The sequence below is a fragment of the Cyprinus carpio genome, chromosome A1, assembly GCF_018340385.1.
Source record: "Cyprinus carpio isolate SPL01 chromosome A1, ASM1834038v1, whole genome shotgun sequence".
NCBI classification, from domain to species: domain Eukaryota; kingdom Metazoa; phylum Chordata; class Actinopteri; order Cypriniformes; family Cyprinidae; genus Cyprinus; species Cyprinus carpio.
In genome coordinates, this window is record NC_056572.1 from 15,287,143 (window position 1) to 15,307,109 (window position 19,967).

A 19,967-nucleotide genomic window follows, 5' to 3' on the forward strand; every position below is an offset into this window, starting at 1 on the left:
TTGTTTTTTTTTTTGGTTCAATTAATTGTTCTCTTTCATAAAAATAAAATAAATTCTGACTATTATTTCATATGTCAGGCTTTACAGAATAGCACTGATTTGACAAACACTGCATGCTATCACTGTTTAACATTTTTAAAATGATAGTTCTCTGAAAAGTGATCATTTCATCACCTTCCTGCCAGACTGACTTTCTCATGTGGAACATCAAAGAAGATATTTTGAAGACTTTTCATGAATGAGCACCATAAAACTAACAAAACAGTAGTCCATAAATCTCATGAACTATATTTCATGTCTTTTGAAGTCATTCAGTAGGTCTGTGTAAGAAACAGACACACATTTATGTCAGTTTCTGTAATTGCATTGAAAGAGCATCTTCAGCATTTCTTCCACAGAAGAGAGAGTGTTTGCAACAGCATGAGTGATCGATGTGTGAATTTTGTCAGTTAAAGGGGTCATATGATGTTTTTTTTTAAAGATAATTATTTTGTGTATTTGGTGTAACAGAATATGTTGACATGCTTTAATGTTCAAAAAACACATTATTTTTTCAATTACTGTACATTATTATAGATCCTCTATGTCCTGCCTCTCTCAAACACATCGTTTTCTACAAAGTCCCTCCTTCTGACAAGCGCAGTCTGCTCTGATTGGCCGACTGACCCAGTACATTGTGATTGGCTGAAAACCACAAGCACTCGTCAGAAATGTAACGCCCCAATCCATAATCACGAGCTACATTTTTCAACATAAATGTAAAGACCGTTAATAATGTACTTAGTTTTACAATCAGTTCAAGTCGGAAAGGGGAACAGAGTCGCATGACAGACACAGTGATGATGCTCGTATGTGTTTGCAGTACACAAGACACGGACGGTTAAGACAACTGACTCCAATGTGTGACCCTGTCTGTCTCTCTGTCTCTCTGTCTCTCTCTCTCTCTCTCTCTCTCTCTCTCTCTCTCTCCTCTCTCTCTCCCTCCCTCTCTCTCCCTCTCTCTCTCTCCCTCTCCCTCTCCGTCTCCGTCTCACTCTCTCTCTCTCTCTCTCTCTCTCTCTCTCTCTCTCTCTCTCTCTCTCACACACACACATGACGCGCAAAACTCCTAATTTGAACAGTCAATAGCAAATACTTTATTAACAAAACATACAGTAGCTGATTTAGAAGCGCCAGATTGTCGTAGCAAAGTCTGAATTACCTCCTCTCCTAGGTTGACGAAACGGTCGTCCATAAAATGCATTGCTGTTTTGTTGTAAGTAATCTTAAAGCTTCCTAAATGCATCTACTTTTGGAAGGCCAAATAAAGTGCTTTTGCTTTCGCTTAGATTTCGCACAGCATCTCCCAGACATGGCTGCTTCCACACTAACTGCGGTTACTGAAACCACGCCTTCTTTCTTTGTGTGAACATTTGGGCGGCATTATGCAAATATTTCCACATAGTGATGTAGAGATGTTGGGGGTGTGTTTGAACGAGCCGTTTTAGGGGTTTAACTTTGATAAAGAATATCTCATTGGATTTGAGACTTTAGTCTTTGCAACTTTACAGATCTTCTTCATGCACCAAGAACTTTTCACACTCCAAAGAGAAAGGAAAAATTTAAATCGCATCATATGACCCATTTAACTATATCTTTAAAAGGACATGAGAACTCAAAGAGAGATCATTTTGATTAAAACTGAGCCAGAATAAGATTATTATTATTATTATTATCAGTCAGTCATTCCTCATTTTCCTTTCTCAGGTGTTTTATATGCAGGAGTGATGTTGACTAAACAGGGACCGAAAGTCCTGGAGTTCAACTGCCGCTTTGGTGACCCAGAGTGTCAGGTAAGATCATGCCTAACGCTTTTTCTCTGAGTTCTGTGGAAATCAACAGTTTGATTTGCTAATGTCTTTTTTTGACATGTTGATCCTTGAGGCAAACTCACACTGGAAGAAATATGATCAGAAAATAATACATGACTGCTGATTTAATGACATGCTGTGCAAGTAAACAACTTGAATAAAGGGATTTGAGCAGTCATTTACTCTGTTCTTTACACACACACACACACACAGTGGGTATAGAAAATAATCACATTTTGTTGCTTTCCAGCCTGAAATAAAGACGGACACGGTTTGTTTTATCCAGCTGTATTTACTCAGTGCAACTTATAACATTCAAGTGAAAGATAATGCAACACCAACATGTCAGGGGAAAAAAAGGGAAAAAAAAGAAAAAAGGATCCCCCCTCCTAAAAATTGCTTGTAAACTCAATCAGGTGGTGCTAATGACCTTCTCAATGGCATATAAAGACATTTGGCTTTCAACTGTGATCAGCTGTGGTCATTTTGATTAGCTAAGCATGCGAAGAGCTTGGAGTATTTCAGTCCTTGGTAGTTCAACTCAAGCAAACAATCAACTATGGGTGGCAAGGCACTGTCAAAAGATCTCTGGGATAAAGTTGTGGACAGGTACAATTTCAAAGGCTTTACAATACCTAGAAGCACACTGAAGTCTATTATTAAGAAGTGGAAGTTATTTGGTATATCACAGACCTTAACAGGATCAGGACGTCGCTCCAAACTGGAGGAAAACTAGTAAGAGAGGCTACCAGGAGGCCTTCAGCAACTCTGAAGCAGTTGCAGGAATTTATTACAGAGTGGTCATTGTGTGCATGTGGCAACAATATCACAAATTATCCAAAAATGTATCTTGTATGGGAGGGTTGCAAGAAAAAGCCACACGTCAAGAAAAGCCACATGATGTCATGACTGAGCTTTGCCAAAAAGCACCTTGAAGATTCTGAGGCCACATTAGATTAAAAGCATGGACTGGAGCATTTGTCAGGATAGAAGGAAAAATGTATAGGGCAAAATACCGTCAAATTCTTGAGGAAAATCTGCTGCCCTCTGCCAGAAAGTTGTTAATATGAAGAGGGTTTACCTTCCAAAATGACAATGACCCAAAGCACACAGCAAAACTCAGCACACAGTGGTTGAAGAAGAAAAAGGTGAATGTCCTTGCATGGCCTAGTCAGAGCCCAGACTTAAACCCCACTGAAAATCTGTGGAATGACTTGAAGACTGCAGTCCACAAATGTTCACCATCAAATTTAACTGAACTTGAGCAGTTTTGCAAAGAAGAGTGGGCAAATATTGCAGAGTCCAGATGTGCAAAGTTAGTAGAGACATCTCAACAGACTAAAGGCTGTAATTTAATGCAAAAGGTGGTTCAACTATACTAAAACAAAGAATTGATCCTTTTTCCAACTCAAGTGATTTTTATTTATTTATTTATTTTTCTGACATGGGGCCCGTTCTCCGTACGTTACTAACTCAGTTAGCTGGATTTGATTGTTGATGATTTGGCATGATCTTGGATTGGTTGGTTCTTCGAAGCTTATCCCAGAGTTGCTGTCATAGCAACAGGTCCGTAAACTTATACCTGCTAGGGAGCAGGCTCATTTCATGTAAACAGGATTAGATTCTTAAAATCTTTCCCAGCCACTGCTACTATATTATTATAAGAGTATCCTACTGATCCAGGGACAATAATTTAAAATAATCATTTAAAAATTTATTTAAAGATAATATGATAATGTTGTGTAGTCTTTAATACTATAGACACAGACAGTTTTACTCACTTGAAAGATTTATTCGTCATAAAATTATTACTTCATAATTGTATTTGAGTCTCACACATATGCTATACAGATAATGTAGAGTCATGCATTAATTTGAGTAATGACGGCTATTATGGGAGTGGCTTGATGGAATGCAGGAGATCCAGATAACATGATCTTGACCCTTAAGAAACTTTCATTAATGCTGTCACATAACAAGACTGTATAAATATAAAATTAAATGAATTGCTAATTACTACATTAAAATAAAAATGTAAAGCCTGTACAAATATTGTAAATCATGAAAATAAATAATTGGGAATTGTGTATAAAAAAAAAAAAAAAAAAAAAAAAAAAAAAAAAAACACGTCCACATTTCATTTATCTATAATAACATTTATGTAGTTTTGTTCGCTTGGCTGTTTCCTTAAAGTCCAGAAATGTGTCAAGTTTTTCGTTGGGGTGTCTTTAAATTATATGATGTCATTATGTTGTTGTCTTGCCGCTAGCCAATCGCTGCATTGCTGATCGTGGTTTCGAGTATCGATACATAGCCCCTTTTAAACCAACCCATGAATGCACAATTATCTCAGATAACTCAATCCAGCCATACTAATCATCAACAACAGGTGCGTTCGAAGAACTGAGTTAGCAAGATCCTGATTAGCGCGATGATATCATCTTGGATGTGACATTTCATCTCGGATGTAATAAGCGACATACGAAGAACGGGCCCATGTTGGTTATATCTTTCACTTGGACATTATAAGTTGCAGAGTAAATACAGCTGGATAAAACAAAAACTGTGTTCACCTTTATTTTAAAAATGTGATTTTAAAGGGGAGTGCTTATTATCTGTACCCACTATATATATAACAATTATTACTATTCTTGATATATTTGTGTGTGTGTGTGTGTGTATATATATATATATATATATATATATATATATATATATATATATATATATATATATATATATATATATATATATATATATATATATATATATATATATATATTAAAATTGCTCTAAATATTATACTAATATATTTGTAATATATTAATATATATTATGACAATTATTATAATTTTCTTATACAGTGCACACAGCATAAATGAGTACAGTTGCTCTGAACAAATACAAAAGATGCATTTTCTTAATGATCACTAATACAGGTTATGGAAAGATGGCAAAATTTATATATTAAACTTATACTTAATAATAACGACATAATATATGTCATTAATATCTGTAAATATTTTGTTTAAATAATAAATTGCCAAAATTAGTACATCCTAGATTTAATTCAATAAATGTATAATATTCTAGTACTTAGTATATCCTCCATAATCTTTAGTATATTGCTCTGACCCTTCTTGGCACTGAGTGTACAAGTTCATGACAAATTGTCACATCTGTCCTGTTTCACTCCTGGATGATGACCCCCTTAAACGCCCTGATCTCTAATGGAGAGTGTTGCTCAGCTCGTCTCTACAGAATCCCCCGCAGGTGCTCGAGAGTGTTAAGATTGGCTGAAATACATGTCCACTGAAGGATTTTCATGTATATAGTCATTGTCATGTTGAAAGAAATGCCCAGCGACGCAGGGAATGAGGAGAGTGTAGCATCTTCTGTTCAAGTTTTTGTTTTTCATCACACAGCAGTGTTTTAATTCAATACATCACTGCACAAATAAAAAACAAAAAATAAATGATTTTAGATCTGAAATGATTGACTTGGTCTCATGAGACTAGAGTATGGATTCCCAGAAGTCTATATTTTGTAAATATGGGCCTTGGAAAAGGCTGAATGAGTGTATTGAGCTTTGGCTACAGTAGTACCACTGTGGAAAACAACCATGCATGTCACATCTGCAGGCTGCCTCTAACTCTGTGAGATAAATAGTCACTCTTTTCATTGCCTTGCCATTTCTGAGGCAAATGCTTGGTATTTCTCCTTCTCTTTTTCTAGGACAAAAAAACAAAAACAAAAAGTCATTCATCTCTAAATGAAAGCTTAAAGTAAAGGCCTGGTCATTTCAGAGGCTTGGCCACAAGTTTATTGTTTTTGAATTTCTGTTACTTTTGCTATATTTTCACACTTAAAACTATGGTTTGGTATTCCTCTTATACCACTGTCGTCTTTTGTGCAATGAAATAAGTCTCCTGATAGTTCTCTCCCATGTGGTTCCATTTGTTGTCAGCAGTTAACAAATTGGTGTTAACAAATTACTTTTCTTTGAATGTTTTGGTCCAATATACTTACCCGTTGTTTAAAATTTGCCTTATGTATACCAGAATTTTTTTTATTTAGTTTTTAGTACCGTCTGGAGCGTGTACTCATTTTTGGAATACAACATTTTATCACTTCAATAAGAAAAGTTTTATTGTGCTGAATAATTTTGACAAGCTTCTTTGGTAATTGATCAAGCAGACTTGCTGGAACATTTTCTCTAAAGAACCTTAACGTGTCTTCTAAGTAAGTGAGTAATTGCTGAATTTGTTTCAGAGGAGGTGTTCTAATTTATGCTGTGCACTGTATATAATATATTCTAACCATTATGAATTATTCATTTTTGTTTGTTTTGTTTATTATGACTTTTAACAATATATGTGTATATTTAAAAGACATATTATGTTCCAAATCTTCTGTGGTGTTGTTCAGACTGGAAATCCTGAAGGCACTGTAATCAGATCAGATGGAGTAACACAAATCTACTGGTTCATTGTACTGAACCAATTCAAAAGACAGATTCATGTACTGATTCAGTTCTTGATTTGGCTTGGTGATCCAGTCACATCATTCTTCAGTTAACCACTCACTGGAGAAACAGATAATCAGTCAATAACAGGTTTAATTTGGGTATGGTCTTTCCACAAAACTCTTCTTGTGATTGTCCATGTCTCTGTCAGATCCTGATGCCGTTGCTGAAGTCTGATTTATATGAGGTGATGAAGAACACACTGCAGGCGGACCTGAGCTCAAATCCAGTGCAGTGGCTGGAGAACAGTGCAGCTGTCACTGTGGTCATGGCTAGCGGAGGATATCCGGCCTCGTATAAGAAGGGACTGGAGATCACTGGTGCGTTTACATGAAATATATATCTGTATCAGCATCCTTAAAAAGTCTTAAATTCAGTTTTATCAATTTTAAGGACATGGACACTCCTAATCTAATCTAATCTAATATGCTTTATTATTTTTAATATATATATATATATTATTAATTGTTATAATATATTATTAAATAATATGTACGTATTATTTTTGAACAAGTATATATTTTTGGTTTGGAGTTTTCATTTATCATGTATTACTATTACTATTATTATTATTATTATTATTATCCATTAATCCATCATTTTTAAAATAAATATAGTAAAAAAAAAAAAGTCAAGAATAACTATAATTACTATGAAGTATTATTTTTTTAACAAATGTTTTTTTGTTTTTTTAACTATCAAAAAAAAAAAAAAAAAAAAAGATCTGATAATTTTAGGGGGGACACAGTTATGAGGATCACCAGGAATTCTCTTAGTGATGTCATTCCCCACATGACAAGTGTCTGTTACATCACATTGGCTTTGATTTAGCAGTTTCAGTGTCAAATTAGTGTCAAGTGAATTAATCATTTGCTGTTTATTCAGGTTTGTCTCAGGTGTCAGAGATGGGCATTCAGGTGTTCCATGCAGGCACTGCACTTAAGGAAGGGGGCGGGGTTATTACGAATGGTGGGCGTGTCTTGACTGTGACAGCGGTCCGGCCCACCCTCGAGAGCGCCTTACGCAGCGCTAATGAAGGAGTGGCAGTGATCAGCTACCCTGATGCAGTTTACCGCCGTGACATCGGCCACCACGCCATCACGTACCTCACCCGCACCAGGTGACAGCTAACTAACACTAACCTGTTAACCCTGGAAGACATAGCAGAACAATACATTTACTTTATGCATCTGAATGGTGATGTCTACTGAATAATTCACATTTGACGTCAGTGTTCTGTTGATTTGTTTGCATATTTTTAATAAACTGTCATGAATACAGCATTCTAGCTTTAGTTAGTATTGTTGACTGCAAGTCAAGCCCAATATTTTTTTTTTAAACAAATATTTATAGTTAGCATTCATTTTTATTTTAGTTTTAGTAAATTTAGTTCCTCAACCTAAACTTCAGTTAGTTGCCAAAGCAGTTTTTCATTCAGTAGTTATATTTTGTTATATTTCAGCATTATTTTAGGGACTGAATGATTTCTAATAGTTTTAGTGAACAGCAACAGCATAGAATGGTGTTGGCATGTTTTTGTTCTGTCCATCAGAGGACTGACGTACAGGGACAGCGGTGTGGACATTGCAGCGGGGAACAGACTGGTGGACATAATCAAACCTCTGGCTAAAGCCACGTCTCGTCCAGGTCGGTCCTCTCTCTCGTCTCTCAGGAGCCTGATGTTCCACTTTCACAGTCATCTCATTATGTTGTTATAACCGCCAGGGTTTTTTCATGAATTTGTCCCCTCGTTCATTGATGATTGATGGCTGATTCCAACTCACCTTACACTTTAATAATATAATCAACTTTAAAAAATTCAAAAAACCTTAAATCTGACATCAAACATTAAGTTTCTGAGTTCAAAGCTTAATCTATGCGTCAGTCAACATGCTGTCGATGAGCACACATCATTGCAGCACGTCACTCAAACTACTAACAGGAAAAATGAATCTGAATGCACTTGGATGCACTTTGAAGCATGCTTATGGGAGTTAAATTCACGCCTTGTCAAATTTAAAAATGCAAAGTTGCAATCAAATCAAACCAATAAATAAAAAAAAAAACAATAACAAAAAAACACTTTATGCTGGTGTAGTATATAAAAATGAGAAAAATATATCCCAAACATGATTTATTGTTATTTAATTGTAATTGTTTTTTAATAATTTTAATTTAATTTTATTATTTCCAAAAGTCTTTTTTGCAGCTAATTTCAGCATGAGACAGATTTTAAAAAGAAACAATGAAATATAAATAGAATAATCAATTGGAAACAAATGATTTTTGTAAATTTGCATATTGTTTTGGTGAAGATTATTCATTTATTCATTTATTACATTTTCTTCTTTTTATTTTTTTATCTAATATTTATATTAATATTGTTTTTTTTTTTTTTGTGCATTCATTCAGAAGGCAAAACTGCGTAAATGAGTTTGTTATGAGCAGTTTTGTTCTGGTTTGTCAGATGAAAAATACAGTTTTTACAGTCAAATTAAAACAATCAAGAAGATAAAAACCCTTTGTACTGATGTTATGAGACCTAAACACAATATCTGTTGTTATTTAATTAATTGATTTATTTTCAGAAACCATGTGAAGTTCTTTGAGGCTGATTTCTGACAGGGTGGTCCTCAGGTCAAAGCTCAATCTCTATAAACAATCAATAAATCAATCGATCGATTACCACACAGTCATTCAGCTCATCACTCAGACTACCAACAAACAAATTCACATTTACAGTCATGCACTTTAAAGCATGTTTATGGGATGAGAGGCAGTTTTATTGGGTCAAAAAACATTTCAACATTTATCATGTCACTAATTTGAGCGACAAGTATTAATGTATGTGTGTATGTATATATGTATGTGTGTGTGTGTGTGTATATATATATATATATATATATATTATTATATATTATAGATATAGTATATATATATATAGATATTGAATTGGCTTTATTATTTTATTTCAGATAGTATTTATTAAGATTTTGAATTGGCTTTATATTTCTAGTTTTCATTTACAATTATAGTTAAATTTTATGTGCTTTTGTCACTAGGTTTTTTTTTTTTTTCTATTTAGCTGTTATTTTTATTTCAGATTTATAGTCATTTTACTAATTTTATTTTCAATTTAAATCCCTCTAATATTCATGTCTGTGTTAAAATATATCTTTGCGTATACATTTATTCAGAAGGCGAAACTACATAAATGATATATTCAGTTTAAATCAAGCTTTGCCAAATTTTATATGTATGTATTAATATTTTTTTGCAAATTAAAACTAACAAATTAAAAGTAAAAATAACTCTATATACTGATCTTATATACAAAAAAGAGACCTAGAAATGAGATTAATTTAATTTATAATTTTTCACATTTATTTAGAAACATCAATCAAGTTGATTACAAACATGTTAATGGGATGAGAGGAGAGTTTAGTGGGTGAAAAACACTCAAACTTGAGCGTTTATCATGTCACTAATCATGAACTTTCATGTGTGGTTTTCTGAGCAATGCCAGATCAGATCTGTGTACAATTTTGATTTTGTTTTTCTGTTTTGTTTGTTGTTTTATGTGTGTGTGTGTCTGTGGTTCAGGGTGTAATGCAGAGCTTGGCGGGTTCGCGGGACTCTTTGATCTGAAAGCTGCAGGATTCACGGATCCAATTCTGGTGTCTGGGACGGACGGAGTGGGAACCAAATTGAAGGTATCATGAGCACTTTTCATGAACGCTGGAACATCATTGTGAGCTAGAGCAGGGGCTGTATTCACAAAACATCTTAAAGGGATACTCAACACTAAAATGAAAATTTTGTAAATAATCACTTACCCCCATATCCTTCCAAACCCGTAAAAGCTTCGTTCATCTTCGGAACACAAGATATTTTGGATGAAAATCGGGAGGCTTGAGACTGTCCCATAGACTACCAAGTAAGTGACACTGTAAATTGTGTTCCGAAGACCAACAAAGCTTTTACGGGTTTGGAATGACATGGGGGTAAGTGATTAATGACAAAATGTTCATTTTGGGGTGGAGTAACCCTTTAAGGCTGAAAGTAGCTCCTAACTTGCCGATTTAGTAGAAACTGGGCATGTCAGTCATAATTTTAGTACTCCTAAATTTTTGCTCTAAGAGCATTTCACAAAATGTTTATGTACTATAACCAGGTCCTAAATCTGTGAATAGTGAAGGTCGTGACATTTGTCAAGTATGGTGACCCATACTCGAAATTGGTGCTCTGCATTTAACCCATCCAAGTGCACACACACAGCAGTGAGAAGTGAACACACCGTGAACACACACCCGGAGCAGTGGGCAGCTATAACCAGCGCCCGGGGAGCAACTGGGGGTTCAGTCCTTTGCTCAAGGGCACTTCAGCCGTGGGTATTGAGGGTGGAAGAGAGCGCTGTTCATTCACTCCCTCCCACCTACAACTCCTGCCAGCACCGAGACTCGAACCTGCGACCTTCTGGTTACAAGTCCAATACAAATGGAATAAATCCAAAACCACCCCTACACAATAATAGTTAGGGGCAGTCAAAAGGGCTAAATCAAGACCAGATCACAAACAATCCTAAAAGGGCTGTTGCTGGCAACCTGCCTCAGAAAGTAAATATTTTAGAAATGTTTCATGAAAATTTCCATTTAATATAATTATGTCCTCCTTTTCATGTACAAGTTGGGCAAGAAGTAACAGCTGTTCTTGTGTCCAGTTTGGTTTCCTTTTTCATTTTCACATCTTACTGGTCGGGGAAGTCATGGCCTAGTGGTTAGAGAGTTTGACTCCTAACCCTAAGGTTGTGGGTTCGAGTCTCGGGCCGGCAATACCACGAGCAATACCCTTGAGCAAGGCCCTGAACCCCCAACTGCTCCCAGTGCGCTGCAGCATAAATGGCTGCCCACTACTCCGGGTGTGTGTGCACTTTGGATGGGTTAAATGCAGAGCACGAATTGTGAGTGTGGGTCACCATACTTGGCTGTATGTCATGTCACTCACTGTCGGCCTTGATTATTACCTTGAATAAGACTTGACTCATTAATTTTTTATTTTAATGTTTGTATGCCCCAGGATACATCGCCCTTTTGGGGGTATAAATTCACTGAAAGCAGAACACTTGTTCATCAATGCTTTTTACAACATGGTTGTAATTCCTGAATGGTTTAGAATACAACCCCAAAGTTGGTCTCTTTTTAAAGAAAACACAACAGATTATTGCTGAAGTGAAAGAGTATAAAAAAAAAGTTATAGAAGTTTGTTTACAGTAAAGATATAAAAAATATCCACTGGGTGACACCTAAACTTTTTTGTTGTTGTTGTTTTGATGCAGTTTTCGGTCACAAATCAATAATTTTCTGTCACAATATCACTTCTTTTACAAAACATTTACCAAATATGGAACCTTGACTGTCAGACCTTTCCAACGATATGCATTTTGTCAAGATTACAATTAGATTTTCTAAAACCCAGAATCTTAGAGTCTATATATGTTTTTATATCTTCATTTATACCCCTAAATGGGCACCATGTCCCCTGAGATACAAACATTTACAATTTACAAAACATGTAAACATTTAATTTAAGCTTTTTAAACAGGTAAGTACCATCCAACATGCGTAAATATGTAAACTAGATCAACTTTTATCGGAGGGTGAGTAGATTTCCCACCACTGGTGGCCATGCAGTATTAAAAGCTTTCTGTGAGCTAAACAAAGAATGTAGAAACAAAGTCACCTCATATAAATATTCACAACAAACACCCTTTCAAAATGAAACCAAGAAATAAGACCTTCACTTTCACTGCTTCTCCCCACAGCTTCTCAAATGTTAAAATGTTTTGTGAATGTGGCCTCTGGTCTTCATCACATTTGGTTGTTGTTTTTCATAGATCGCTCAAGCGTGTGGCATCCACAGCACTCTGGGTCAGGATCTGGTGGCCATGTGTGTGAACGATGTTCTCGCTCAAGGAGCTGAGCCACTCTTCTTCCTCGACTATTTCTCCTGTGGCCGTCTAGATGTGAGAGTCGCATCTTCTGTCATCGGTGGGATCGCAGACGCCTGTCAGATGGCTGGATGTGCTCTGTTAGGTCAGTTACACGGAACAAATCCATGTTGGAAACCAAAACTTGACCAAGATTTCTTAAACGCAATTCTTCAAGGTTCTTTTCTTTAAAAAGGATACATGGAAAATTATTTGTACAATTAAATGAAAAAAAAAAAAAAACAGCGTCTTCACTTTTTTTGTTTTGCTCTCATTGTGATTTAGGCTTGTAGACTCATCATGTTGCCATTGATTTACGTTACTTACACATAATAATGCTAAACAACATATGTATATGCAGTTTGTCACGATTTGTTAAATTATAGAAATATATAATTTTTTGATGTGCCAAAATTAAAAATGGCACGTCATGCCGAAAAGGTTGCCGTCATTATGTTCCATCTTTATCATATTTAGTAATTGATCGAACCCAGTGCAAATCTGCTTTTTGCCAAACTCGTTCTTCCCCTTTTCCCATCACATTTCAGATCGGAAAGGCATTTATTTTTAATAAATTTAATAAAGGAAATATTTGAAAAGTGGAAATAAAGCACCTAATAATACAGTGTTATTGGGTATGGTAAGCGGTAGTTGGAGGGCTTTATTGTCCCAATAAGGCGGCATCCATTTAATGATATTAATAAATATGATAATTTACACTCAATATGTTATTATAAATTGTTTTATAATGTACTACAGTACTGAAGTATAAATATCTGCCACCTAACTACTATTTACACTTAGCCTATTACTAACAAAATGTATCATTATTTGCACTTAGCATAACTAGAATATCACTTTTTCAACTGTCAAAAAGAAAATAATGTTGTTCTGTTAAAGACAGCTCAGTGTTGATTCAGTTCTGTTCAATGTGTAAAGTTAATTATGAAATGAGTTTAATTGGGCAATATAGCATTGTTTACTACTACGAACCCTTATTAACAAGTCTTTGTAAAAAGAATGGTTAGCATGTTTATTTGTAAGGTAACACCCTCGACAGCTGTGCTGAATTAAGATTCAGTGTTTGCCATGTGACAACACTAGCGTACTACTCTGAAACATTTAGTTGCTTATTGTATACTGTTTCACACACTATTCTTAAAAAAATATTAGGCAGTATACACTGTATACTGGGCAGTAGGCAGTAAGCAGTATGTTAGTATGCCATTTCGAACACAGCTCATATTAGGGATTTCCTGGCACTTCAAAAGTAATTACTACTTCTATGAGTCCATCTTGAACTTTCTGTGCGAGAGCGCCCTCCGACTTCGAGTATGAATGAAACATTCACTGCATGAGAGTGTTGAGCACTCTGTAATGTTCACATCTTTTTAGATACGAATAAAACGTATCCAAAACGTTGTGACTGTCTTGTCTCTTTTAATTTAAATGTAGATTTGTTCACACTGGCCCTTGAAAATGTCCCCATTAACACACTTGACCGAAAAAAGTGCAGAGGAAGAGTTTAGGCTTTATTAAAGTTTGGCGGAACACGTCCCTCACAGAAACTTATCATGTTTCCTCAGAATGACTTGTCCTCTGTATGAAAAAAGAAATTTGGACAATGCACTTCAAAGAAAATTAACATTTGCCTTTTATATCATTAATTTAATCGTTCGCCATGGCAACACCATTCAAGAATCAAAAAACATTTGCAATTTAGTATCCTAAATGTTTTGGCATCATGAAGACAAAGTTATGAATTGCATGATTTTCCTAGGAGTAGTTAAAAATTCACAGCCTGAATTTTCAAAAAATCCACATTTTCAAAATAGTTTTTTTTTAGCTTCAAATATTAATATTGTTTTGTGTGTGTTTATTCAGATGGTGAAACTCACTCTTCTCTTAAGTCACTTTTCATCAAATAAATTAAAATAATGTGTAATTTTTTACTAAATTAAATAATTTTATTCTGATCTAAGATAAAAAATTACTACTAAATATGATATTTAATTTATATATTTTATATACACTGTCATTTAATGTATACTTTTTACAATAAATTAAAACAATCAACACTTTATTTTATTTATTCTGTTATTTCACTTATTTGTATTTAATTTTAATACTGATTTTAAATGCATTTTTTGCAGCTAATTTCATCATGAGAATATAATCACTACTACAACTACTGTTATTATTATTATTTATTTTGCTATAAAATTTAATTAAAACAATCAAAATAGCACTATATTTTGATTTTGTGTACAAAAATGAGTCCTCAACATGATACATATTTATGTATTTATTTATTATACAATGGTTGCATGTGTATTTGTTCAGGAGGCGAGACGGCGGAGATGCCAGGTGTTTACGGCCCCAATGATTACGATCTGGCGGGCTTCTGTGTCGGGGCCGTGGAGCGAGGGGCTGTCCTGCCCAGACTGAAGGACATCATGGAGGGTGACTTGCTCATTGGTGTCGCCTCTTCTGGGCTTCACAGCAACGGCTTCAGCCTTGTACGCAAGATCCTGGAGCGGTCCGGCCTACAGTACAGCTCACCTGCTCCGTTTGGACAGCCTGGACAGAATATCGGTATGTTAGTGTGAAAGAATCTCGGCTGCTTTAGTACCAGAGCTGTGTTTGTTACGTCCTCACATCTGTGCCGTGCTTTGGGTGAAGTTCTGCTCACTCCCACCAAGATCTACAGCCGCCTGCTTCAGCCAATCCTACGCAGCGGAGCCGTGAAGGCCTACGCCCACATAACTGGAGGCGGGCTTTTGGAGAATATTCCTCGCATTCTTCCACCAGAACTGGCAGTGGACTTGGGTGAGCAACATCTGGATATTAATTCTGAGTATTCAATTAGAAAGAGCTTGCTAGAAACATGGCTCTAAATCAAAATCAACATTAAGATGATATACTCTTGTTTTTTGTGATTGATATATGCTGTTTGCAGTCACAGTTTGCTGTAAATTTTAAATAAAAATGATACAACAATAATAGAAAATTAAATAATATATATATTTTTAAACAATAATAAAAAATACAATACACAAAATAAAATATTGATCACTGAATTTATTTTGAACTAATATAATTAATATTCTTGCTCTCAGTGACTGATATATGCTGTTTGTGAATAAATTTGAAATGAAGCTTATGAAATGATTTTTTTTTTTTTACAGTGGAATTAAAACAATCAAAATCATTTATTCTGATCCTTTAAAAATACGTCTAAAATATGTTATTTGTATACTTTTATAATTCCTTTCTCTGTTCTTCTTATGTTTTATTTATTTATTTATTTTTATGTTAGAACAGTACTTGACTGGGGAGTATGTTAATACTTAAATAATTTAAATGATAAAAGTTTCCCAGCAGCATTGTTGACCTGTGTTTTAGATGCGTCCCGCTGGAGGATACCGGCTGTGTTCTCATGGCTGCAGAGGGAGGGAGGCCTGTCAGAGGAGGAGATGAGCCGCACGTTTAACTGTGGTCTGGGTGCCGTGCTGGTGGTCAGCAAACAGGACGTGCAGCGTGTCCTGCGACTGCTGCAGGCCCAGGAGGAGGCCTGGATCGTGGGTTCACTCACCAACAAACAACCCGGTGAGACACACAAACACCCACATTCACTGCTGCTTTATATATCAGTCATATTTCACACTAAAAATAGTGAGTGCATTAAAAAAAAAAAATAGATTGTTTTTTTTTAGAAGATGCATTACAATTTTATGGATTTTTTTTTTGTGTGTGTGTGTGTAAGGACATTTTACTCCCAGACTAATAAGATATTTTTGGCCTTTTTAAAAATTCCTATTTTGATTATTTCATCGCATTTTAAGCACAAGTGCTTTGAGTTTAAAAAGCAATTTTTTTGCCAAAAAAACTCTTTACTGTAATGCAAAAAAATAAAAAAAATTTACTTGCTCACAAACATCCCAATGAGACATTCACCTACATTCAGTAATGCTGTATATAGATGGGTAAAAAGAAAATGAGGATAAATAATATTTTGTATGAAGCCTGTTTTTCAAACTATTATGATTTTTTCATTGCAATTTTTTTGTATAAGATTTTGATGTTTCCTTAAATTAAGCACTGATCTCTCATTAATGTTCTGGTAATATATATGAATAATTTTCATTACTATAGACTCTATATATATATATATATATATATATATATATATATATATATATATATATATATATATATATATATATATATATATATATATATATATACATATATTAGGGATGTCAACGATTAATCGATGATCGATTAATTGTCGATAAGAGATGCAGTCGATTAAGGCTGTCGATGGTCGGTTAACCGATTTAATGTTGGACTGCGTGCGGCTCATGCGCAGAACACGTGCGAGCGGCTGTGAGTGACGGTCACGGTATATAAAAGCATCAACATTCATTCACAATGTACAAATTAAGCTTTTAATGTGATTTAAACTTTAAAGTACATTCAAATAGAAACAACATAAAAGTTCTTCAACATAAAAAGCAATAGAAATGTAGTTCTTCCATTTCATCAGATAACTGTTTCATATCGTGCGCTTTGCAGGGCTGCGGGACACAGTGACAGGACAGGGAGTCTATTCATTCCTACAACTTGTTAATTCGTTCCTACGACTCATTAATTTGTGGCAATTGTCCATGTTTCATTAATTTTATTCCCTGGCCTAAATAACCCATGATTTAAGTGAAATAAGGGAACAAATTAATAAATCGAACGAATTCTTAATTCATGAAATCTTTAATTTCCCTTCCCATGTTTACCACAGTAAGAGATGCGAAAACGACGGTTATTAAAAGTGAAAGATAATAAAATAAACCTGCGAAATTAGGAGGGTTAGACTGTGAAGATTTAGGAAAAGAAACAATGCCTATATGTTATTGAATTTGTGGAAATTCGTGACTAACCGGCAAACCAGAACAAAGCCTATGGGCTCGAACGGCATCCAGAGGCAAGCTCGCGATCTAACATTTTCCTATTATTCCTCTAATAAACAAAGCTTTTATACCACACTTGTAATAACCAGAGCTTATAATTTGTAAATAAATAATTGCTGGATTCAAAAACAGCGATTAATAGGCGCTTTGACACACACAATACTATTTCCCACGCGCATTCAGTGATGTCACTAAACGGTGACGCCGAGCATAGTTCACAAGTTTCTGCATGGACCTACAGTAACTAGGGCACAGGTTCTCAAGCCCTGGGACAAAATGGGATGCTTTAAGGAAAATGTATAGCCTATATGAGTAATAGGCACAAAATAAAAATAACAATACATTTTTTTTTTTTTTTTTTTTTTTTAATATTTGAAATATATCTGACTTTCAATAATTAAGATAACGGATTTAAAACAGAAGTGTGGCTGCGCTCCACAAGAAAAAGAAAAAAAGGATGACAACCCATTCTGTTTGTTTGCTTTATTTTACAAGAGCACAAATCTTCTGTTTTTATTGTGAGTGCACAAATGAAAGAAAACACTTTTGCGGAAAAGGTTTTTTTATTTTTATTTTTTTATGTCTCAGCTGTTTCGATCGCGCCGGAGCCTGCTGCACACTTATATTCTAGCGATTCAAACTCATATCACAGTATGTTCATTATCAAAATAAAATAATCAACTAAACATTTAAAAGGTTACACTGGTCAGTTTAAATAGACCGCAGTATAACGGTTCACTCTGCTGTTATGCCAAGGACGTTTTTGCTCATGTGAAGAGGATCTTTTCCGTCTACATGCGAATGCATGTAAAGTACAAGCCTAGTTTACATTATAAATAAAAGTTTAACATTCAAATGCATTGCGAATATGGAAACATTTTGATTTATGCCTAATGAGGCATGAGCTATAACCTCCAAATAAATTTAGCCAGAGCCGCGCTCGCTCGTTCTCGTCTGCACGCGCGCACTGTCACGATCTGATGCACTGTATGCCGGATTTTTAATTTTTAAAAATCTGACATTTTCTAGGACAGAATCCAGCAGGATCAAATTAATGTGAGCAACAGTGTTTTGCTGCAGCAGCACCGATGTAAGCAGTTCACTTAATGTGCAGCGCAGTCACACGCGCGCCACAGTTTGGGATAATTTTATTTTAAATTCCATAATATCAGTTGAAAACATTGCAATTGTGTTTTAAAATACAACAACGAGCACCACAAAACCATTTAAAGATGCGCGTTCAGCGGTCTCCGTGCAGGATAGGAAACGGTCAACAAAGTAAAATGACCTCAAAAGTATGGCGATCTCTCTTCATTTTATGAAATCATCATAATCACATCTATTTATTTTAGAATCCTGCTACTAGCATTTTATTCAGACTGAAACCCCTTTAATTCAAGCGAGAAAGCGTTTTGTGTCCGCGTGTGGCTTTTGCACATCCCGTCATGTCGGTGACTGCGTGCCTGCAACAGACGCATTTTGCAGCATTATGGTTAACGATTAATCGATTAATTGAACGTTAATTTAAATGACGATCGATCATGGAAATAATCGAAATTTGACATCCCTAATAAATATATATATATATATAATGGATGTAATGATTCACTTTTCGATTATATTCACGATTTGATTCAAATCAATTGTTTTTTTTTTTTTACAAAATGAGATTTAAGACAAATTATAAATGAAATGTGTCCTTTTATTATTGCTTGGACAAAATGCTGCATGTTTATTTTTGAAATTAAAATATAACTATATTAATATACTAATATAGCACTTGCATATTGTTGCTCTTTTGTTGATTTTGATTGCTTCTATTGTCCTCATTTGTAAGTCACTTTGGATAAAAGTGTCTGTTAAATAACAAAATGTAAATATAATGTAAATGTAAATAACAAAACTAAATTGAAATTTTAAAACAAACCCCAAATCATATAAATAACACAAATAAAATAAAGCTCTTCATATAAACAAAATAAGGCTGTGTCTTTCCATTTAAAATTAGAGGCAACCACTGCATTTCAATCATGAGCCAACAAAGATGCTGCATACATGCAACATTAGTAGTTTTTAATCAAAATTTGATTGTATAATTTTGAAATTTGAAGCAAAAACAGAATGGTCAGACATCAGTTTTGTGAAACTATGCATAAAAAATATCTGCATGAAACCAAAACAGCAGACAAGCTGAATGAGATGCAGATTCACTCTCTGCAAGCAGGTGGTGCTTAAAGCGTTTTCTTGGTTTACACTGTAAACAAAGCAGCGCTGCACTTATGAACTTTAATATGCATTATAGAGAGGCAAGATGAAAAGAAAAATACCATCTAAACTTTTCTAAAGACCGTAAGTTCCCCTCAGACATACATTCCTATAAACTCCTACCCCTAAATGAATCGTGATTTGTTTAGCATCTCAACCCATTTGAATCATCACATATTTGGCAAAAATTCAAAGCAGTTCGGCTTTGTTTGATGGCTTGTGACCATCCACCCCCCCCTCTACCACACTCCAAATCTTCACATTTTGATTTATATCTGGAGATTGGGCTGGCCATGACAGGGTCTTGATCTGGTGCTCCTCCATCCACACCTTGATTGACCTGGCTGTGTGGCATGGAGTTGTCCTGCTGGAAA

The 19,967-nt window shown here is 35.0% G+C and overlaps 1 protein-coding gene across 2 annotated transcripts in view; it reads left to right on the plus strand.

Annotated features, from left to right (window-relative positions):
- The window catches only part of gart (phosphoribosylglycinamide formyltransferase), a 153,981-nt gene that overhangs the window by 129,468 nt on the left and 4,546 nt on the right, over positions 1-19,967 (plus strand). For both annotated transcript variants that reach the window (XM_042748472.1, XM_042748419.1), the window contains exons 9-17: positions 1,747-1,832; positions 6,527-6,695; positions 7,261-7,495; positions 7,928-8,022; positions 9,979-10,088; positions 12,269-12,467; positions 14,705-14,956; positions 15,038-15,190; positions 15,767-15,970. In XM_042748472.1, coding sequence (XP_042604406.1) covers positions 1,747-1,832; positions 6,527-6,695; positions 7,261-7,495; positions 7,928-8,022; positions 9,979-10,088; positions 12,269-12,467; positions 14,705-14,956; positions 15,038-15,190; positions 15,767-15,970 — 1,503 coding nt within the window. The remainder of the gene's footprint in view (positions 1-1,746; positions 1,833-6,526; positions 6,696-7,260; positions 7,496-7,927; positions 8,023-9,978; positions 10,089-12,268; positions 12,468-14,704; positions 14,957-15,037; positions 15,191-15,766; positions 15,971-19,967) is intronic.